General features: G+C 43.7%; 1 protein-coding gene across 1 annotated transcript in view; it reads left to right on the top strand.

Moving 5' to 3' along the window:
• The first annotated feature begins 2,468 nt into the window (after positions 1–2,468).
• Positions 2,469–22,784, top strand: part of LOC120985564 (src substrate cortactin-like) — a 71,329-nt gene continuing 51,013 nt past the window's right edge. Inside the window, exons 1-6 of the mRNA XM_040413580.1 lie at positions 2,469–2,613; positions 6,419–6,502; positions 8,720–8,793; positions 10,499–10,628; positions 12,819–12,929; positions 17,044–17,098. Coding sequence (XP_040269514.1) covers positions 6,419–6,502; positions 8,720–8,793; positions 10,499–10,628; positions 12,819–12,929; positions 17,044–17,098 — 454 coding nt within the window. The 5' untranslated portion in view covers positions 2,469–2,613. The remainder of the gene's footprint in view (positions 2,614–6,418; positions 6,503–8,719; positions 8,794–10,498; positions 10,629–12,818; positions 12,930–17,043; positions 17,099–22,784) is intronic.

The raw sequence follows: 22,784 nt of genomic DNA, 5'->3' as shown, positions 1-22,784 counted from the left end.
ATATTTAATTTTGGGTGAACTTTCAGGATGAACCTAAACTGCACTCTAACCTTTACAGGTGAACTTAATGTGACCGTCACTAAACTTTTGAATGCACATGTCCAACTAATCAAACTTTCAGTACGTTTTGCACAACTTGCTGTTCTCTAACAAGGAGCTTAATGGCAACATTGAAAACAGGTGTTTGATCCACGAATCGTCCAATAAATTTCCTGGTTCAATTAGAATTGGTATTTAAACAGTCCTCGTCATCATACTGTTCACATTCTGAAATCATGAGACCAAGATGACAACTAACAATGTTGTATCAACAGTACCTCGCCATCGCAAGGCTTCAAGCAGGGTGTTCTTAGACGGAAGTGGCCACTGAGCTTAGAGTGTCACAGAGTATCATCAGCAGGTTGCAACAGAGAGACTGGAAGAGTCACAGGAAGACATAGAAGTGGACGTCCTTTGGCCACATCCCACACTGATGACCGCTTCATTGTGAACAATGCCCTGCAGAACCAGATGATGAAAGCCACACAACTCCAGGCACATTTAAGGGAGGTGAGAGGCACCCAAGTGTCACATCAGACCATTCAAAACCATTAACATCAGTGTGGTCTGCATGGTAGAAGACCTGAAAGGGTACCTGACCACACCACCAGGCACAGGCATCATCGTCTTCCATGGGCCAGGGAGCATCTATGCTGTGGGCCTCAGTACTGTTCATACTGATTAGAAATGATGGCCGCCAACAATGTTGGAGACATCAAGAAGAGCACAATGCATCAGCCACTATTGTCACCAGACAAGCCTTTGGTGGTGGTGGTGTTACAGCGTGGGCACGTGTGTCTAGTCAATACAGAACTGCCCTACACTTTGTGAATTGTACAGTGACAAGCCCATACTACTTGAATAACATCACAGGCCTAATTTCATCTTCATGGACGACAATGTGCCAGCTCATCGAAGTCAAATCATTAGTGAACGGCTGCTGGAGACTGAGGTACCTGAAATGGAGTAGACTGCACTCTCCAGACCTGAATCCCATTGAAAACCTATGGTATCAGCTGAGTCGCCATGTAGAGGCTCGTAACTCTGTACCCCAGAACCTCAATGACCTGAGGGCCGCCCTTCAAGAAGAGTGGGATGCCATGCCTCAGCAGACAATAAGTCGACTTGTGAACAGCATGAAACGTCTTTGTCAAGTTGTAACTGATGCTCACGGCCACATGACAAGTTATTGAGACATTGACATTTTTTTGGGGGTATACCCACCACTGTTGTTGGCTTTTGTTTAAATAAATTGTTGGAGATGAGGAAATCACCATTGTATGCTTCTACTTAAATGCCCTACTTTATTGTTATAATATCACTGTAGCGTGAACTTTTTACGTTTTCCATAAATTTCACCTAAAGGCAGGCTTGGACTGGCCCACAGGGGAACAGGTGTATTCCCCGGTGGGCCCCTGAACAAGGTGGGCCCCTAGTCCCTCACCCCTTTTACAAGTGGCACATGGCACAGTAGACTGAGAGAACTAGATAGGCAGCATAGAGCATCTCAATCAGCCTATGTTGATATGAAAACCTGGGCACATTATTTAACAAAGTACCCAGTTTATAGACACATTGGGTGGCTGAGATGACTTAAGTATAGAGTCAGGCTAACCATGTCCTCTCTCCCCAGGGACCTGCCCTCTGAAAGTCACTGCAAGGACCCCTATAATTATATTGCAGCATCTTGCTGCTGCCACTGTATAGGTGGTTAGTATTTGCATGTAGTTTTATATTGGGCCCCTAAAATGAATTTTATTGGTGGGACCCAGGCACCCCAGTCCGACACTGCCTGAAAGCCAAATATCCCTAACTTTTTGTGAGTAGTGTATGCTTAAACAGTATTTGAAACTGTCTGAAAGGCTAAACTGTGGCCTTGGGTAATTTTTCTTTTATAGAGAAGGAGCAGTAGAAGGTATTGAACCCTTTAGGTTACATTTAGACAGGGCAGATTTGTTACTGTGGTATACAGCACATTATCGATGCAGTCCTAACTATTGGGGTCATTTATCAAACTGGTGTAAAGTAGAACTGGCTTAGTTGGCCATAGCAACCAATCAGATTCCACCTTTCATTTTTGATAGCTCCTTTGGAAAATGAAAGGTAGAATCTGATTGGTTGCTATGGACAACTAAGCCAGTTCTACTTTACACCAGTTAGATAAATGACCCCATATATATCTCGGCTGCACCCACCTGAGAGGACCGAGTGACGGCTCTGAATTGTACGGGGCTCCGGAAGGAGAGTTTAAATTGTATTAATATTTCATCAGTCAGCTTGCAGTTTGCCCATAAAACGCCTGCAACTCACACAACACCTTTAAATAATCTGTGCTGAAAATACAAGTTAAAAATATATGGGGTAAGCATTGAATATTTTAACTCTGCAAAAAGAAACCACAAAGGAGGAAGTGAATTTTTACAGGCACTTCACGTAAGAGAGGAACTATGACAGCAGGAAATCTATAAAGACGGAACAATTGCCACCTACGGTACATAGCATAAAAAAGAAAGAAGCTTAAATACTGCATACTAAAAAAAAAGAAGATTTCATACAAAAAAGCAAGTAAACACAGTAAGTACCGTAATTGTCAGCCTGTATCCCTGTTACTATCACTTGTATGTCATCGCATGTGTGGGGTTACACAATATATTTAGGAGGGGCTGGGCACTTTGACATCGGCAGATAAAGTGTATGATTTTATGTGTTCTGGTGTTTTAATAAACATAAGGACCCTACAGTCTTATTAAGACGTTACCTGCACTCCTTGTCATCTGCAGCCATGTAAATGTAACTTAAGACAACATATTAACTAATAGAGATACTGGGGGGATCGTATCATAAAGCACTGCAAGGAATTCAATGAAATCTTAAATGCCTCCTTGGAGATGACTTGATAAGGATGCAGGACACAAATGTAATTTACAGACCAATAGTTCTGATAATCCTTAGCAGTAGGGGTGAGCGAATTTCTGTTTTCAAGTTCGGCATACAAGGTTTGGGTTTGGGTTATCTAAGAATTCCGTTATGGATTCCGCTACCACAGACCATAAGTAATGGTCCGTGGTAGAAGAATCCATAACGGAATTCTTAGATAACCCAAACTTTGTACGCTGATAGTTCACTCGACACTGCTCAGGAGCTTATACTCTCAGACCATATATACGATATTGCCAGGGTCTTGCTAATGAAATGGAGCTTCCAGGCTCCATCCATGGTGCTAAATACCATGAAAATAACTTATGGCAATCAGGTTGTCACCTCCTTTCCCTGTCATAGATATAGACATAGCCACCAGGTTGTTTTTTTTTAATTTTATTATGGGCTAACATCTGATGTTTAATCTCTTCTACACGTGGACTGCATGGAAATATGAAGGCCTCATTGATCTTTAGGCCACTTTCAGAGTGTAAAGGTGCTGCCGATTACCTGGTGAACGAGCAAAACGCTCATTCATCAGGTAATTGGATCTTTCATGCATCATCGTTTGCAGATCTTGCCATCTAAACAGCCTTTGCGGTCGGAAAACAATGATTTAGTAAGGGGCCAAACTAGGGCATTAGCGATCACTGTGGAGGAGATCACCGACGAGCAACGTTCCTTCCCGACAGCCGTTTGCTCAATTAGAGATGATTCTTGGCTGAAGCAGATGACTCACTTCCTGACCGGTGTAAAAAACCAGTTCTCAGTATGTAGCTATGGAAAGACCTGACTTTTCTCCTACAATGGTAGTTATTGCTATGAAGCCAGGTTCACGCCATTTTATGGGGACGGAGGGTGAATAAAAAATAAATAAAAAAGAGTAATGTGAATCTGTTCCTATGTAATAATATTTTGAGGCTCTGTTCATTTATGCCGTTCATAAAAAGGAACACCCTGTGGTGCTAGAATGAACCAATTTCCCATGCTCATACAGATTGTGCTATATAAGGAGAAAGAGTGCTTGGTCAGAACCTCCTCCTACATCCTGCATTGCATGCGCTACTTGCCGAAGTCACAGGGTTTGTTTCAGGGTATGTTCACACAGAGTAACTTGTGTACTGGAAAAAAAAAATAAACTTCAGGATTCTTCATGGTTTTTTGGATGCAGTTTTTATTCCAAAGTGTTTTTTATGTGTTTTTGGAACTTTGGGTAGGGACTTGATGCAGAATGAAGCTGTCACTTTTTTCCATGCCACAGTTTTTAAAACTACGAGTGACAAAACCCGGCATCATTTAAACTCACAAGCAATTTTCCCATTGAAATCAATAAAGATGATTTGCAAGCGTTTTCGGCTCCGTTTTTGGGTGCTGAATCCGCACTAAAATCCACAGCGAAAAAATCTATGTGAACATACACGTATTGTAATCGCTGTGTGCAGGCTCTACCCAAATCATAAGTGGGGGGATCTCTTGGTTTTTGAATTAAGAGAAAGGGCTAGATCGAGAAAAAAAAACTACTTTGTATAGCTATCCCATTCATGGCGAGTGCTGTACATGTACGTGCAGTGAAAGTTCCGCCGTACATGTACAGTGCACCGACCAAGCGGGCACAGGAGCTGTGCTTGCTCAATTTTTACAGGGGCCTAGCTGTAACTGCCAGTGTCGGTAAAATAGCTGATGTTGGCAGATTAACCCAATAATGACTGCCACATCTAAGGGGTTTACAGGGGGAGAGGGTCCCTCTCTCAACCTATTCGCTCCTCCTGATATGATTGCAGGGTGCTGATGGTTTTTAAGGCAGCCAGAAGCCTTACAAAGGCTCTATCTTTTTTGAGTAGCTGCGGAATGGACATACAGATGCGGACAGCACACGGTGTGCTGCCCACATTTCTTGTGGGCCCATTTTGTGAGCAAAAATACAGTCGTGTGAATGGAGCCTAATGTAGAGGTCCCAGAGTTCCTTGCCCTCTTCATCCTTCCAATAAATACACTGTTCTTTTAACCTTTTTTCCTCACTGAAGGTCCCTTGCAGATGAGCGTGAGCGGAATAAGTCCGGATGTGTTGCGGATGCGTTCAGTGAAAAATGCGTGAATTCACAAGCAAGTTCATTCAGTTTTATATGCGATCTCATTCAGTTGTTCAGTTTTTTTCACGCGGGTGCAATGCGATTTAATGCGTTTTGCACGGGCGTGATAAAAAACTGAAGGTTTACAAACAACATCTATTAGCAACCATCAGTGAAAAACGCATTGCATCCGCACTTGCTTGCGGATGCGATTTTCACGCAGCCCCATTCACTTCTATAAGGCCAGCGTTGCGTGAAAATGGCAGAATCTAGAACATGCTGCGATTTTCACGCAACGCACAAGTCGTGCGTGAAAAACAACACTCATGTACACAGACCTATTGAAATGAATGGGTCCAGATTCAGTGCGGGCGCAATGCGTTCGCATCACGCATTGCACCCGTGTGGAATCCTCGCTCGTCTGCAAGGGGCCTAAGGGATAGATTTATCAATACTGGTACTTTCTGAACTGGTCTGGTCATACATAAATTCAGTCCAGCAGCAGTCCATGCAACTAGACAGAAAACTGGTATTAATGAAGATAAATTTGTTTCTGGTGTTGGCAATGCCTCTTTTCCACCCTTACCATGCCTTCTTTTGGAAAAGTGCCAAAGGCGGCGTAAAAAGAGCACTTGCAACTTTTTTCAAAAAGTCACATTAAAAAAAATAACAAACACAATGCTTGTGACTTTTTTAAGTCATGTTTCTGGCACAAGGGAGATGACAAATCTCCCCCTAAATCTTTCCTTGGCCGAGTGTCGTTTTAACAGGTAGTCACTGATAAGCACTAATGATCGTGTCATTTAAGGGTGGGTTCACACTAGCGTTATGGAGTCCGTTATGGCTTTCCATTATAACAGGCTAACGGAACATAACGGAATCCATAGGATGGAATGCAAAACGGAAGCCTTTAAGAAGCATTCCGTTTTGCTCCGTCCTAATAGAAGTCTATGGGAAAACATAACGAATCTGTCTGGGTCCCGTTATACTAGACGGAAAACAAAGTCCTGTCGATAGGACTTTGTATTCCGTCTTGCATAACGGGAACCAGACGGATCTGTTTTGATTCCCATAGACTTCTATTAGGACGGAGAGCAAACAGAATGCCTTTTAAAGGCGTCCGTTTTGCATTCCGTCATAATGCAAGTCTATGGGCAGCAAAACAGATCCGCCCTTCCGTCTTATGGATTCCGGTATGTTCCGTTATAACGGAAAGCCATAACAGACTCCATAACGCTAGTGTGAACCCACCCTAACATGTGCAATCAATGTTTTCTGGTTTCAGTTCTTTTTGAGATAGCATTGTGTTAGTGTGCAATGCCAGTTGTCTTTGGGAGTCTTCTGTGACTACAGCGTTCACCTCTGAAGCCATGTATTTCTATATACTATAGATGTGGAAATCGTCTGCGGGACACAATGTCACAGTGGCTGATGTTGCAGGAGGTGATGACTGGGAAACTGATCCAGATTTTGTGGTGAGTCTACGACTGTATTACTTATAGCAACCATGTACTTATGGCAACCACTGAAAAATAAGCAGGTACCGTATCTGCCTACTATACATTGCAAAAGCAGGTATTACAAGTCAATAGAATTGTTCAGGTGTCCTCTCCACACTAGCGTTCATAGATCTCGCAGGCTCTTCAGGTGCTGCCAGGCAGCAGGGGGCAGACCCCCCTCCCTCCCCTGTATTTAACTCATTGGTGGCCAGTGCGGCCCCCCCTCCCTCCCTCCCCTGTATTTAACTCATTGGTGGCCAGTGCGGGGCCGCACTGGCCACCAATGAGTTAAATACAGGGGGGGGAGGGAGGAGGGGCCGGCCGCACTGGCCACCAATGAGTTAGATACAGGGGAGGGAGGGGGGGCCGCACTGGCCACCAATAAGTTAAATACAGGGGAGGGAGGGGGGGGGGTCTGCCCTCCCGATCCGATGGTATATTAATAGGGACTCCTGACTTTACATAGAAAGTCAATGGGGGGACGGATCCGTTTGCAATTGCACCATATTGTGTCAACGTCAAACGGATCCGTCCCCATTGACTTGCATTGTAAGTCTGGACGGATCCGTTTGGCTCCGCACGGCCAGGCGGACACCAAAACGCTGCAAGCTGCATTCGGGTGTCCGCCTGCTGAGCGGAACGGAGGACAAACGGTGCCAAACTTATGCATTCTGAGCGGATCCGCATCCACTCAGAATGCATTGGGGCTGTACAGATCCGTTCGGGGCCGCTTGTGAGAGCCTTCAAACGGAACTCACAAGCGGAACCCCGAACGCAAGTGTGAAAGTAGCCTTAGATGCAGCATAAATGTTTCTGTGTTGGCCATTATTTTCCAAATAGATGAACATATATCAACATATGCCGCCAGGTGCATACAAAATATTGTTTTGGACATCTGTTGAGTCTATAGGAGTTTGTTGATAATATTCAAGGTATAAATTGGGATTATCATCTGACATATATACTGAACATACACCCTGAACCTGATGTGCACAGAGTCTAGGAAACAAAAAACATTTAAAAAAAATTATACAGTGTGAAATTGTTCCCTGGCATGACTTCCTAGTCTACTAAGTCTATTGCATGCAGTTAGTATACTGTAGAATTGTATCTCTTTTTCTCCCAAACTCCTGTTGAAGTTCATGATTAGCCAGGGTTTCGTTTTCAATGTACCAACCTTGATGCATAGTTAAAAGTAATAGGACGTCTCTTTCTGACCTGGCATTAATTGGACTCCAATTTATTTACCTCCATTTTCTAATTTGAACTCAATTGTAAAAATAAAAAAAAGTCTGACTGGTTTGACTTGCCAGAATATAACATTGGGTGACCCAATCCTATATAATAAAATCCCTCTGTGCCTGCGCTGTGTCCGTGCGTGTGTGCCGAAGTTAAATGCGCATGTGCGATGCACAGAGTTAAATGCTCATGCACAATGCGCTGATTTAAATGCGTATACTTGATGCGTCGGCCAATAGAATCGCAGGCACCACACAGCCGCCCGCACCTCCCACATCAGCGCGCCGCCGGCCAATAGAAACACGGCCTCAGGCCTCCTAAACCGCCCACAGCAACAGCACTGTCCTATACGCCACCGGTACCGCCCACAATTGCGGCCGCACCACACGCCGCTCGGACCGCCCACAGGAGCGCGCTGTTATTATGGTGTGCTGTGTCAGTTTGAGCGCCGCCATTAAACAGAAGCGCCGCCATTACAGTCCTGTCAGACACAGATACAGCAGCTGCTGCTGCCATCAGTATTAGCCACCAGTTGCTGCCAGTGGTCTCAGCACCACCTGTCAGTGCCAGCCATCTCAGCCATCAGTGATTGCCACCAGTAACAGTGCCAGCAGTCTCAGCACCACCAGTCAGTGCCAGCCATCAGTCAGTGCCAGCCGTCTCACATGCCATCCGCACCGCCCACACTGACCACACCCCGAGCACCGGCCGCTCAACGCCGCCCCACACGCTGCCTGGAGCGTCCATGGAATGCGGTTTGATGATTGCTCTGCGCACCGGTCAATTCTAGCGCCTGTTTTTGTAACGGGCATAATGTCTAGTACTTTAATAAAACCTTAGTATTTTCTTTGGATAGAAAGTGTAAACTTCTGTACTTCTGTGTAGATAGTAGGCGTAGATACAGCTATTCCTGTTTGACCACATAGTTTACCTATGTATATGTTTCCTCCTCAGAATGATATAACAGAAGAAGAGCAGCGGTGGGGGGCAAAAACCATACAAGGATCTGGTCGTCCACAGCATGTAGAGTGAGTCATTATATCCTCTCATAATAGGAAGTTAAAGGGTATAGGCATCTCTTTAATCTCTCAAAGAAGTCATTTTAGACACTGTATGCCTCTGTCTACCTGAAGAAGTTCAAATGTCACTATATTGGCTGATTTCTGTATCACCCCTATTATTTTCAGTACCTACTTTCTTTAATATTACTGGAATAATGGCTGACAGACAGTAGTTACCACACAGCTAAGTGCTGTCCTGGAAACTAAAGTAAGGAGAAATCTGAATCTAACGGCTAAGTCTACGAGAGTCTAAGGGAGGGTTCACATCACGTTTTTCCCATCCGTTTAACATATACAAAAAACATATACAGTACAGACCAAAAGTTTGGACACACCTTCTCATTCAAAGATTTTTCTTTATTTTCGTGACTATGAAGGCATCAAAACTATGAATTAACACATGTGGAATTATATACATAAACAAGTGTGAAACAACTGAAAATATGTCATATTCTAGGTTCTTCAAAGTAGACACCTTTTGCTTTGATTACTGCTTTGCACACTCTTGGCATTCTCTTGATGAGCTTCAAGAGGTAGTCCCCTGAAATGGTCTTCCAACAGTCCTGAAGGAGTTCCCAGAGATGCTTAGCACTTGTTGGCCCTTTTGCCTTCACTCTGTGGTCCAGCTCACCCCAAACCATCTCGATTGGGTTCAGGTCCGGTGACTGTTGAGGCCAGATCATCTGGCGCAGCACCCCATCACTCTCCTTCATGGTCAAATAGCCCTTACTTTCCAAGTTTTCCCAATTTTTCAGCTGACTGACTGACCTTCATTTCTTAAAGTAATGATGGCCACTCGTTTTTCTTTACTTAGCTGCTTTTTTCTTGCCATAATACCAATTCTAACAGTCTATTCAGTAGGACTATCAGCTGTGTATCCACCTGACTTCCCCTCAACGCAACTGATGGTCCAAACCCCATTTATAAGGAAAGAAATCCCACTTATTAAACCTGACATGGCACACCTGTGAAGTGAAAACCATTTGAGAAGGTGTGTCCAAACTTTTGGTCTGTACTGTACGTTAATGGATGCCTCAGACTGGTGCTATACAGTGGCATCCATTCATTTAAAATAAAAGTATACATTAACGTATACTTTTTTACTGGACTCTGCAGGATACAAAAGCGTGGAGTGCTACACTTTAGTATCCTTTTTCCCCCCAATGTATACGTTAAACAGATGGCAAAAACATGATGTGAACCCATCCTAAGGCCTCATGCACACGACTGTTGTTTTTGGTCCGCATCCGAGCCGCAGTTTTTGCGGTTTGGATGCAGACCCATTCACTTCAATGGGGCTGCAAAAGATGCGGACAGCACTCCTCGTGCTGTCCGCATCCGTTGCTCCATTGCGTGGTCCGTAAAAAAAATATAACCTGTCCTTTTCTTGTCCGTTTTGCGGACAAAAATAGGCAGTTATATCAATGGCTGTCCGTGGCGTTCCGCAACGGTCGTGTGCATGAGGCCTTAAACTGCACAGTAGCTGAGATTTTATTATGGGTCGGAAAGGGTGGAGAACCCAAGTCAAGGATTTAGTAGAATTAGTACAATTCCTTTAATCCAGCAAAAAAAATTAATACCCTGCACTACAGTGTGTTAATCACTTAGTAACACAATAATAAAAGTTCATAAACTGTGAGATTATACAGATTACCTCCTGTTTTACAAAAAGCATAAAGGAATTAAGAAGCAATGTATCTAAAGAGCACGAGCAACTGAAGAAAAAAGAATTTGAGCAAGGCCCCAAAGCATCTTATGGATATGGTGGACAATTTGGAACAGAGAGAGACAGGATGGACAAGGTAATATACATTATATACTCTCTCGCCCCTTCTCTGGAAAATCTGGTAGTATATTCACCATCTACACACATCCTGAATAGTTTTCCTCAGTGATCCAATGTGATGAGGATTCTTGCCAAGCATAAAGCACTTGGATTCTGAGCTGCATTAAAACCAGCTTACATTTCCTTGAAATAGTTCTAATAGGTTTTAAATGGAGGCACACAGCAAAGCGCTACAGTAAATACTCACCTTTAGCGGGCTTAAGATGACCCTACACAGAATGGCCTAAACAGTGATTATGTAATATACTTCTATTGTTAGATGCTTGACTAGCGTGTACTCTGCTTAGGTTATTGCGAGACAGCTGTGGTTTACTGACATTGGCTCACCATGGCCTAATATGCAATGGATTCCTCTCATATAAAGAGGTTTCCTGATAATCTGGCATAGACAGTACCACAAGACCTACCACCAGGCCCTCGGAGATGACAGTACCCTGACGCTACAAAAAATGTCCTCTCCACCTCCCCATCAGTCATTCCTGAGTAATTGGCAGCCAGTCTGGGCAACTGCTTTGGAAAACTGGATGTGTCTGCAGTAGAGCCAAATGTCAGTCACCTCCCTAGTTCAGTAATGTCATCATATTAGACAACCAGGCATTATAACTCCAAGTGACCTCTCTTCCATGAGGCACAATCCTGAAATAGCCAAGTAACACTGACAATCAGGTGCTGGAAGTGGCATGTACCACCAATGACAGGGGGGACTAGCTGCCAATACCATTGACCAGATTGGCGACACACATTAAGCATGTCCACAGTTTACCATTGATGTTTAAGGGTAATTCTTCTAATAAGGGACTTAGTGTTATATGCCACTTCTAATATATACTATACATAAAATATACATTACTGTATTACTAAAGGGATTTTCTGGGAGTACAATATCGGTGACCTCTCCTCAGGATAGGTCATCAGTATCTGATCAATGGGGGTTTGACACCTGGGACCCCCGCCAATCAGATGTTTGAAGAGTCTGTGGCCCTCCAGTGAGTGTTGTGGCCTTCTTACAGGACACCAAGCCCAGCGACATTGCATAGTGGCTGCACTTGGTATTGCAGCTCAGGCCTAAACTAATGAGGGACATGGAGGGTCTTAGTTATGAAGAAAGATTAAAAGAATTACATTTATTTAGTCTTGAGAAGAGACGTCTAAGGGGGGACATGATTAACCTACACACAGTGTCGGACTGGGGTACCAAGGGCCCACCAGTAAAATTTATTTTGAGGGCCCACCGTACAGAAACACTCAAATATAATAAATAATCTAACACATTTTTTATATGAACATAGGCTGGTTGAGGTGATGTACATTTAATATATGTATGTAGTGCAGTAAGTCTACTGTGTTATGTGCAGGTGGTGGGAGACAAGGGGTCCACCTTGCTCAGGGGCCCACCGGGGGATTCCCCTGTACCCCTGTGGGCCAGTCCGAGCCTGCCTACACAAATATATAAATGGGCCATACAAAAATACGGTGAAAAACTGTTCCATGTAAAATGCCCTCAAAAGACAAGGGGGCACTGCCTCCGACTGGAGAAGAAAAAGTTCAGTCTCCAGAAGCGTCAAAGCTTCTTTACTGTAAGAACTGTAACTCTGTGGAATAGACTTCCTCAGGACGTGGTCACAGCAGGAACAGTGGACAGTTTTAAAAATGGTTTAGATGAATTCTTAAAATTACATAACATTAATGCTTATGAAATGTGTAAGACTGGGTCCTCCTCACCTTTCCTAAAATTCAAATCCCTACTGATCCTTGTTGTTCACTTGTTGCATGATTGCATCAATTATCCAAAAATTTAAAGGGACCTTTAGTAGGACATCTAGTAGGAGATTGAGCAGCTTGTCCATACAGGCGGATACATCACCATGGAGGGAACATGATGTAATCAAAGGACCTGGTGCCACCATGATTTGTCCCGCTAGGTATAAAAGTACAAACACAAAGGGTGTGCAATACAGCTGGGTTGTCACTCTATTATTTATGGCCAGCCAAGCAGTAAAGGAGTCCAATTTCTTTTTAGGTTATAGTGCAGAATTAATAGAGCAAATCCCTTTATTAGGTATTATATGTGGTTCAAAGCCCTTATCTCCAGGACCACAGTTTCATGAGCTTTTCCATGATTACCTCTCATAACTTCGTGTTTCAGACTGCACTGGGGCATGATTACAGGTCAGATGTGGTGAAGCATGCCTCTCAGACAGATGCAGCTAAAGGTTTTGGTGGGAAATACGGTGTCCAGAAGGAGAGATGTGATAAGGTAAGTAAAAATATGGCAAAATAACATGTTTTCATAGATTCCGCTACAGCAAAGAACTGCTCTAAATAGAAGACCAGGAACGGCGTTTTACTTGTTATGGTGATATGGCTTTTATGGGTTTACCTCTATGAACTGACACATTGAACTTTTGCAGAAACAGTGATTTCACCCAATGAAAGAGTGATCTGGGGCACCTTTACATGGGCCAATCATCAGGAATGAGTGTTCGTACTAACGTTCTTTCCCAATATTTAGCCCAACTATTGCCCCGTGTAAATTCACCTTTAGACTAAAGGTGCGCAAGATTTATCATCCAACATCAGATGCTGTGATCAGTTTCTTGTTTCTTGCATCTTTCCATTTTCTAGTCTAAGGGGGTCATTTATTAAGCTGAAATATGCCTATATTAGGCATATTTCAGGTACAGATTGTGGCGCAATGGTTAGTTGTGCCTCAATCTGCGACTTTTCCCCGCTCACACAAGGTCTAAAGTTGTAGGCATGGAGTGGGAAGGGGACGGGCCGTCAAGCCCTTCTCATTCACCATTTTCTACGCCTGCTCTAGGCGTAGAAAAAGGTCTAATTGTAAGACTGCAAGGAAGCGGTCTTACATTTAGAACTGGCGGAGGATCCGTCAAAGTTTTGAAGAGGCCGATGCCTCTAAATAACTCCGGTGGATCCACCGCCAGCTTATGGCTTTATAAAGACCGGCATCAAAAAACACCAGTCTAAATAAGTGTGCCCCTAAGTTTACACTAAGTATTAGTAATTCAGCCCCATTGTCTCAATAAATTATATTGAACCCTCTTAGGAAGGAACTAGTATAACTAGGATATCAGAATTATACAATTCGCAATAACTATTAGAGGCTGTTCACATCCAGCAAAAAAAAACATATATAGTGTATATATTATATATATAATTATTATTTTATTTTTTTCACAATGGAACCCCGTATATGTTAAATGTAGGATAAAAACTTGATGTGAACACAGCCATATGTGCTGAAGATTATATATCCTTCTGTTATTATGGGCCATCTTTTGATAAAGTTGTAAAATACGGTGTATAGCTGTTCTCCAGTTTGTTTAGCAAAAGACAGGCATATGTTCATTGGTTTGCGTTTTAGTACTGAGTAATTATCAGAGGGTTCATCTGCTTGATAGGAAATCTTTAGGCCTGTGTACATTAACAGAATAGGAGAATTACACGCCACATTGGTAGTACTATTACATAGTCAATAAAGCGGTACACCGTACAACCTCTGTGAGTTAAGCGTCAATTGTCCTCAAGTTACAAGGGAAAAAGGCTTCTTGATTTCAAGCATATTAATTGGCAGACTAGAGGTTGGCATTGTTGACTTCAACCAGTGGGTTCCTAGGCTCAAATGTGAGCAAAGCAACATCTGCATTTTTATGTTTTCCTCATCTATGCTTGATGTTCCTCCTACGCTCCAGAAACTGATAGGTTAATTGGCTGCCATGAAATTGACCTTAAAGTGCCCATGCACTTTTATTAGCTGTCAACAGAATGATATTCAGGATCAGGGGAATGAACTGCTGCCAAGCGCCTATGTCAGCAGCTCATCTCCTGAGGGGACTATGGATTGGACATGTTGAAGTCCAACACACCTGATAGTACTTTCCCCTACATTTGACATGGCAGGAGAATCAGCAGAAACCCATACACAAGTAAGAAAGGGATGCACATGAGCTCTTAACAAACTCTGCCACTAATGCCACCAGATGTAAGGCAGATATCCTATAAGTCAATGTTCGACACTTTAAATAGGCTTTGAGACATGACTCGTATATTAGGTAAGCCAGCATCTCATCTGCAGACAGCTGTTTCCAGGTGGTGCCCCTCATCAGTGTAGACCAGAGAGTACTGGCTTAACTGGGTGAGAGGCCTAAGTCAGGATTTGGGGGGTACTATCTCTCCTTGAGCTCTGTACAAGCTCTGCCTCTGATGCCACCAGATGTAAGGCAGCTACCCTTTAAACAGGCCTTGAGACATGACTCGGATATTAAGTAAGCCAGCACCTCATCTGCAGACGGCTGTTTCAGTTGCACACAGACCCTTTTATTTCTATGAGTCTGCATTAGTGTGTCCATTTTACAAATCATAGAACATGTCCTATTTTGTCTGTATTGCAGACAAGAATAGTCATTTCTAGTAAGGGGAGTGAAAAAAAAAGACTGTCCACAGAAGGTGTCCATATATTGTGGATCACAGTCGTGTGCATAAGGCCTAAAGGGGTTGTCTGCTTTTTTATATCCTCAGGGTAGGTCATCAATATCAGATCGGTGGGGATGGGAGGACTCCCTAACCCCCTCCACCGTTCAGCTCCTTGAAGAGATCACAGCGCTCACACAAGCACTGCCTTCTCTTCACTGTATAATTGCTTGCAGGTGTAATTAGTGTACAAGTGAAAAGGACGGAGCCATCCCATTGACGTGATTGGGGACAGCGGAGTTGTAATTACACTGGTCGACGCTGCGATTGCGACGGTGAGCAGGTAAACAGTGAAGAGAAGGCAGCGCTCATACGAGCTGATAAAAAAGCGGACAACCCCTTTAAAGGAACACCAGCAACAAGAAAATAATACATTGTATTATGCCAAGTCCATGACCTAAGATGGTTATTCTTACTTTGGGGTTCTTTGAAACCCTATGGCCCCTTTCACACGGGCGAGATTTCCGCGCGGGTGCAATGCGTGAGGTGAACGATGCGTGAGGTGAACGCATTGCACCCGCACTGAATCCGGACCCATTCATTTCTATGGGGCTGTGCACATGAGGGGTGATTTTCACGCATCACTTGTGCGTTGCGTGAAAATTGCAGCATGCTCCTCTTTGTGCGTTTTTCACGTAACGCAGGCCCCATAGAAGTGAATGGGGTTGCGTGAAAATCGCAAGCATCCGCAAGCAAGTGCGGATGCGGTGCGATTTTCACGCACGGTTGCTAGGTGACGATCGGGATGGGGACACGATCATTATTATTTTCCATTATAACATGGTTATAAGGGAAAACAATAGCATTCTGAATACAGAATGCATAGTAAAATAGGGCTGGAAGGGTTAAAAAATAAATAAATAATAATTTAACTCACCTTAATCCACTTGTTCGCGCAGCCGGCATCTCTTCTGTCTTCATCTGTGAGGAAAAGGTCATGTGAATGACCATGTGATGAGCGTAGTGACGTCATTAAAGGTCCTTTTACTCACAGATGAAGACAGAAGAGATGCCAGCTGCGCGAACAAGTGGATTACGGTGAGTTAAAATATTTTTTCTTTTTTTTAACCCCTCCAGCCCTATTGTACTATGCATTCTGTATTCAGAATGTATTATTTTCCCTTATAACCATGTTATAAGGGAAAATAATACAATCTACACAACACCGAACCCAAACCTGAACTTCTGTGTAGAAGTCCGGGTCTGGGTACCACAGTCGGTTTTTTATCACACGCGTGCAAAACACATTGCACCCGCGTGATAAAAACTAAACAATGGAACGCAATTGCAGTCAAAACTGACTGCAATTGCGTACCTACTCGCGCGGGTTTGCCGCAATGCACCGGGACGCATCGGGACCTTATCCGGACACGCTCGTGTGAAAGAGGCCTAAGCCTCTCGCATTTCATAAGCCATAACACAGTGTATCATCCTGGAAATTCCATTTTTAACTTCCATTTTATTAGGTGAAAAACTTACAGATGTCCATTGTGTTATTCATTTTAAGGGTATTCTCATTCATAGCTGAGATCAAAATATCGGCCAGGGTGGCGAGAGTTACGGATACAGAATATTAATGCAGCCTCATAAGACGGGTATTCATGTTTGTGCAGATATATAATTGGTATTTCAATTTTATTATTGTAATTAAAAGTAATGATGCTAGTACTACTAACCATAGTAATGATGCTAGTACTACTAACCATAGTAATGATGCTAGTACTACTAACCATAGTAATGATGCTAGTACTACTAACCATAGTAATGATGCTAGTACTACTAACCATAGTAATGATGCTAGTACTACTAACCATAGTAATGATGCTAGTACTACTAACCATAGTAGTGGTTCTTAGAAGTGACATGTCATTCTGCTTTAGTCTGCAGTTGGTTATGATTATAAGGGTCAAACAGAAAAGCATTCATCACAGCAAGGTGAGTAAAATCTATATAAGGGTGGATTCACACAATAGCGGATGATTGATCAAACCGGTGTAAAGTAGAACTGCCTTAGTCGCCCATAGCAACCAATCAGATTCCACCTTTCATTTTCCAAACGAGCTTTAAAAAATGAAAGGTGGAATCTGATTGGTTGCTATGAGAAACTAAACCAGTTTTCTTTTACACAATCATACTTCATAGTTTTGTCCTTGGCATTTTTGTGGCAAAAAATATAAATATACAAAAATAGATTTTAAAAAAATATATAGAAAATACCTCACTTTCTTTGTAGTGTTTTTGCCCATATAATGTGTTTTAGCACCTGCCATTTTGTGTACGTCTGTTTAAAAAGGAAAGTATGTACCTCCAGTGATTGTCTGGAGAGCTATATGGGAAAAAAAAGCATAGGAAAAAAAAAAACAACAACAAAAAAAACGCCAACACACATTGTACAGGCACTTTTTTTGAAGCAGCAAAAAAATAAAAAAAAATACTAAAGAGATTTAGGGGGAAAAAACTCAATGCTTTTGCATTTCGAAACAAAATCAAACATCACTGAAGCAGAAAAACAAGCTTCAAGGTGAAAAAACATCACTGAAAAAAAAAATTGTCCTGCATTTACTAATTCTCATTATTTTAACAACAAACACAGCAAGCTATAAAAATACCCCAAAAACGCACCCCCCCCCCAGTAAAAAACAAAACAAAAAAACCCTATGTGTGACATCACTCTTAGAGCTCATTCACACGACCGCATGAATGGGTCCGCATCCGTTTCACAATTTTGCGGAATGGGTGCAGACCCACTCATCTAAAATAGGGCCCCAAAAGATGTGGACAGTATGCACAGTATGCTGTCCACATCCGTTGTTCTGTTCCGCGGGCCGCAAAAAATATAGAGCGTGTCCTATTCTTGTCCGCAATCCACGGACAAGAATAGACATTTCTATAATGGACCGCCTGTTCCGTTCCGCAAATTGTGAAATGCACACGGGCTGCATCCATGTTTTGCAGATACGCAATTTGCCGACAGCAAAACACAGCGCATTTGTGTGAATGCGCCTTTAGTCCATTCACACGTCCGTAAAAACACGGACACCTGAAATGTGCACAAATCAATGATCCGCAAATCACAGACACTATAATAGAAAATGCCTTTTCTGGTCCGCAATTGCAGACAAGAATAGGACATGTTCTATTTTTTTTCAGGAACAGAATTGCGGATCCCGAAAAAACGGATGCGGATCCCGAAAATGCGGATTCGCATCCGTTCCAGCCCCATTGAAAGTGAATGGGTCAGCAAATTGCAGAACGAATGCGGACCCAAATTACGGACGTGTGAATGGACCCTCAGGGTCCATTCACACGTCCGTAGTGCATTGCGGCACCCCCATAGGGTCCATTCACATGTCCGTAAGTGTTTTGCAAATACATGGATCCGCAAAACACGGACACCGGCAATGTGCGTACCGCACATCGCCGGCACTTAATAGAAAATGCCTAATCTTGTCCGCAATTGCAGAATAGGACATGTTCTATTTTTTTCGGGAACGGAATTGCGGACCCGTAAGTACGGGTCCGCAATTCCGGATCCGGGAAGCACATCGTGCGGCCCCATAGAAATGAATGGGTCCGCAATTCCGTTCCGCAAAATGTGGAACGGAATTGCGGACATGTGAATGGGGCCTTAGTCTGATTTTACATGAGCATGTTTGGGCTGGACACATTTTTCCTGAACTGAATACTGCTTTTACAAGCCGAGACTCTGTGTAATAACTTCGCAAATTAATTTCTACTTTAAAACCTTTGTACCAAACTTGGGTTCGGTTCCAAGGTACCACTTGGAACCGAACCAGAGTTCGATACAAAGGTTTTTTGCAGTAGAAATTAATTTCTACACAAAGTCTTGCGAGTCTTCACGAAGCAATAACTTTGGCTCATTGGAGCCAATACATTCTAATACTGTAAGGAGCGCCCGCTCCGTACAATATTAAAATTACGTTTTATGCAAATCGACTTCGGATGAAGCATCCGAAGTCGATTCGTTCATCCTTAATTAGGGATATTATTCATTGGACCTCACCTTGCAGTTCTCCAAGGGTTAATTCCCCTTTTGCTCTGAGTGCAGCTGCTTGACAAATGTGCCAATCAGCTCTGCTACATTTTCTGTGCTATTTGTCCCTTAGGGTGGGTTCACATCACGTTTTTGCCTCTGTTTGATGTACCTGTTAGGAAAAAAAAGGATACAAAAAAGCAGCACACCACGTTCTTGTATCCTTTACAGTCCGGTAAAAAAAAACATATACTTTTTATTTTACAATGGAACTCTATGGTGAACGGATGCCACTGTATGGAATCAGTCTGAGGCGTCGATTTAACGTAAGTTTTTTGTATACGTTAAACGGACAGGAAATATGTGATGTGAACCCACCCTAAGGCCTCATGCACACGACCGTTGTGTGCACCCGTGGCCGTTGTGCCGTTTTCCGTTTTTTTTCGCGGACCCATAGACTTTCAATGGGTCCGTGGAAAAATCGGAAAATGCACCGTTTTGCAGCCGCATCCGTGATCCGTGTTTCCTGGCCGTGAAAAAAATATGACCTGTCCTATTTTTTTCACGGCCAACGGTTCACGGACCCATTCAAGTCAATGGGTCCGTGAAAGAACACGGATGCACACAAGATTGGCATCCGTGTCCGTGATCCGTGGCCGTAGGTTAGTTTTTATACAGACGGATCCGAAGATCCGTCTGCATAAAGCTTTTTCAAAGCTGAGTTTTCACTTCGTGAAAACTCAGAACCGACAGTATATTCTAACACAGAAGCGTTCCCATGGTGATGGGGACGCTTCTAGTTAGAATACACTACAAACTGTGTACAAGACTGCCCCCTGCTGCCTGGCAGCACCCGATCTCTTACAGGGGGCCGTGATCAGCACAATTAACCCCTTCAGGTGCGGCACCTGAAAGGGTTAATTGTACTATCATATCCCCCTGTAAGAGATCAGGGCTGCCAGGCAGCAGGGGGCAGACCCCCCCCCCCCCTCCCCAGTTTGAATATCATTGGTGGCCAGTGCGGCCCCCCCCCCCTCCCTCTATTGTAATAATTCGTTGGTGGCACAGTGTGCGCCCCCCCCCCCCTTCCTCCCTCTATTGTAATAAATCGTTGGTGGCACAGTGTGCGCCCCCCATTGCCCCCCCCCCTCTATAGCATTAACAACGTTGGTGGCCAGTGGGCAGCCTCCCATCTCCCCCCCCTCCCCCCCATCATCATTGGTGGCAGCGGAGTTCCGATCGGAGTCCCAGTTTAATCGCTGGGGCTCCGATCGGTAACCATGGCAACCAGGACGCTACTACAGTCCTCGTTGCCATGGTTACTTAGCAATAGTACAATAGTAGAAGATTAATACTTACCTGCTGCTGCGATGTTCGTGTCCGGCCGGGAGCTCCACCTACTGGTAAGTGACAGCCTCAGGTCTGTGCGGCGCATTGCTAAATGAACCGTCACTTACCAGTAGGAGGAGCTCCCGGCCGGACACGAACATGACAGCTCCCAGGTAAGTATGAATCTTGTACTATTGCTAGTAACCCGCTGCCACCAATGATCGGGGGGGGGGGGGGGGGCGCAAGATGGGAGGCCGCACACTGGCCACCAATGTTGTTAATGCTATAGAGGGAGGGGGGCCAATGATTGCCACCAACAATTTATTACAATAGAGGGAGGAAGGGGGGGGGGGGGGGGCGCACACTGTGCCACCAACGAATTATTACAATAGAGGGAGGAAGGGGGGGGGAGGCGGGGGGGGGGGGCACACTGTGCCACCAACGAATTATTACAATAGAGGGAGGAAGGGGGGGCGCACACTGTGCCACCAACGATTTATTACAATGGAGGAAGGGGGGGGGGGGCCGCACTGGCCACCAATGATATTCAAACTGGGGAGGGGGGGGGGGTCTGCCCCCTGCTGCCTGGCAGCCCTGATCTCTTACAGGGGGATATGATAGTACAATTAACCCCTTCAGGTGCAGCACCTGAGGGGTTAATTGTGCTGATCACGGCCCCCTGTAAGAGATCGGATGGCAGTCATGTACACAGTTTGTAGTATATTCTAACTAGAAGCGTCCCCATCACCATGGGAACGCCTCTGTGTTAGAATATACTGTCGGAAATGAGGTTTCACGATCTAACTCATATCCGACAGTATATTCTAACATAGAGGCATTCCCATGGTGATGGGGACGCTTCAAGTTAAAATATACCATCGGATTGGAGAAAACTCCGATCTGATGGTATAAAAGGGACTCCGGACTTTACATTGAAAGTCAATGGGGACGGATCCGTTTGAAATGGCACCATATTGTGTCAACGTCAAACGGATCCGTCCCCATTGACTTGCATTGTAATTCAGGACGGATCCGTTTGGCTCCGCACGGCCAGGCGGACACCAAAATGACTTTTTTTTCATGTCCGTGGATCCGCCAAAAATCAAGGAAGACCCACGGACGAAAAAACGGTCACGGATCACGGACCTACGGACCCTGTTTTTGCGGACCGTGAAAAAAAACGTTCGTGTGCATGAGGCCTAAGTCTAAGGTTTTTACTAGCTTGCTAGATCCTGCAAAGGTGCTATAATCCACTGGTCTGCCTGTGTACCGACTTCTGTCTGATTCCCGGATTCTGACCCTCTACTGCCTGATCTATCCCATGCCTGTTCAGCGTACTGATCCTTTGCTGCCTGCCATGACCTTTGCATCCGTTTGCACAAACTGCCTGCCCTGAAATCTGCCTGTTACTGACTATAAGTTTTGCCTGATCTCTTACTGCTTTGCACTGGTGTCTCTAACTCCATGGGTCAGCAGCCAACCACATGGAAGCTGCTCCAAGAGGTAGCAGCCTGGTGAATTCCCTGCAGTGAAGACCAGATCCCTGTATAGTTGTTAAAGGTTAAAAACCAGGGAACCGCCAGGATAACACCCATAGGTTTAGCCTAAAGCCTAAAATTTGTTGGTTGGCTTTATTCATGGCAGTAAACACATCAGGTCTGAGTCCCATTAAGAACCTGTAGTCATACCTTAAAAAAGGGGATGGCACTGATTAGGCAAGAATGGGTTGCCATCAGTCAGGATTTGAGTGAATCGAAATCAAATCAGTGGCTCACCTATTCAGGATCACGGATAAGGTGCTCTATCCCAGGCGTACCCACCGCCTGATTAATGACAATATGTTATGATATAGAAAAAATGGATGAAACTCTATTGACTGGTGTAGTATGAACATGATCAAAATAAATATTTGATAATAAAAGAATATTTATCCATATAAAAAAATATATTAACACATCCCTAAATAAAATAAAATGGTAAACATAGAAAATATGAAGATATGGCAATATGACATATATCTCCAATCTATCTCCAATTAACAAATGATTAATAATTAGCTGGGCATACAGTACAGACCAAAAGTTTGGACACATCTTCTCATTCAAAGAGTTTTCTTTATTTTCATGACTATGAAAATTGTAGATTCACACTGAAGGCATCAAAACTATGAATTAACATATATTATATAATTCCACATGTGTTAATTCATAGTTTTGATGCCTTCATAGTCATGAAAATAAAGAAAACTCTTTGAATGAGAAGGTGTGTCCAAACTTTTGGTCTGTACTGTATATCAAA

This window comes from Bufo bufo, chromosome 1, assembly GCF_905171765.1.
Source record: "Bufo bufo chromosome 1, aBufBuf1.1, whole genome shotgun sequence".
NCBI classification, from domain to species: domain Eukaryota; kingdom Metazoa; phylum Chordata; class Amphibia; order Anura; family Bufonidae; genus Bufo; species Bufo bufo.
This window is presented reverse-complemented; position numbering and strand designations above follow the sequence as displayed.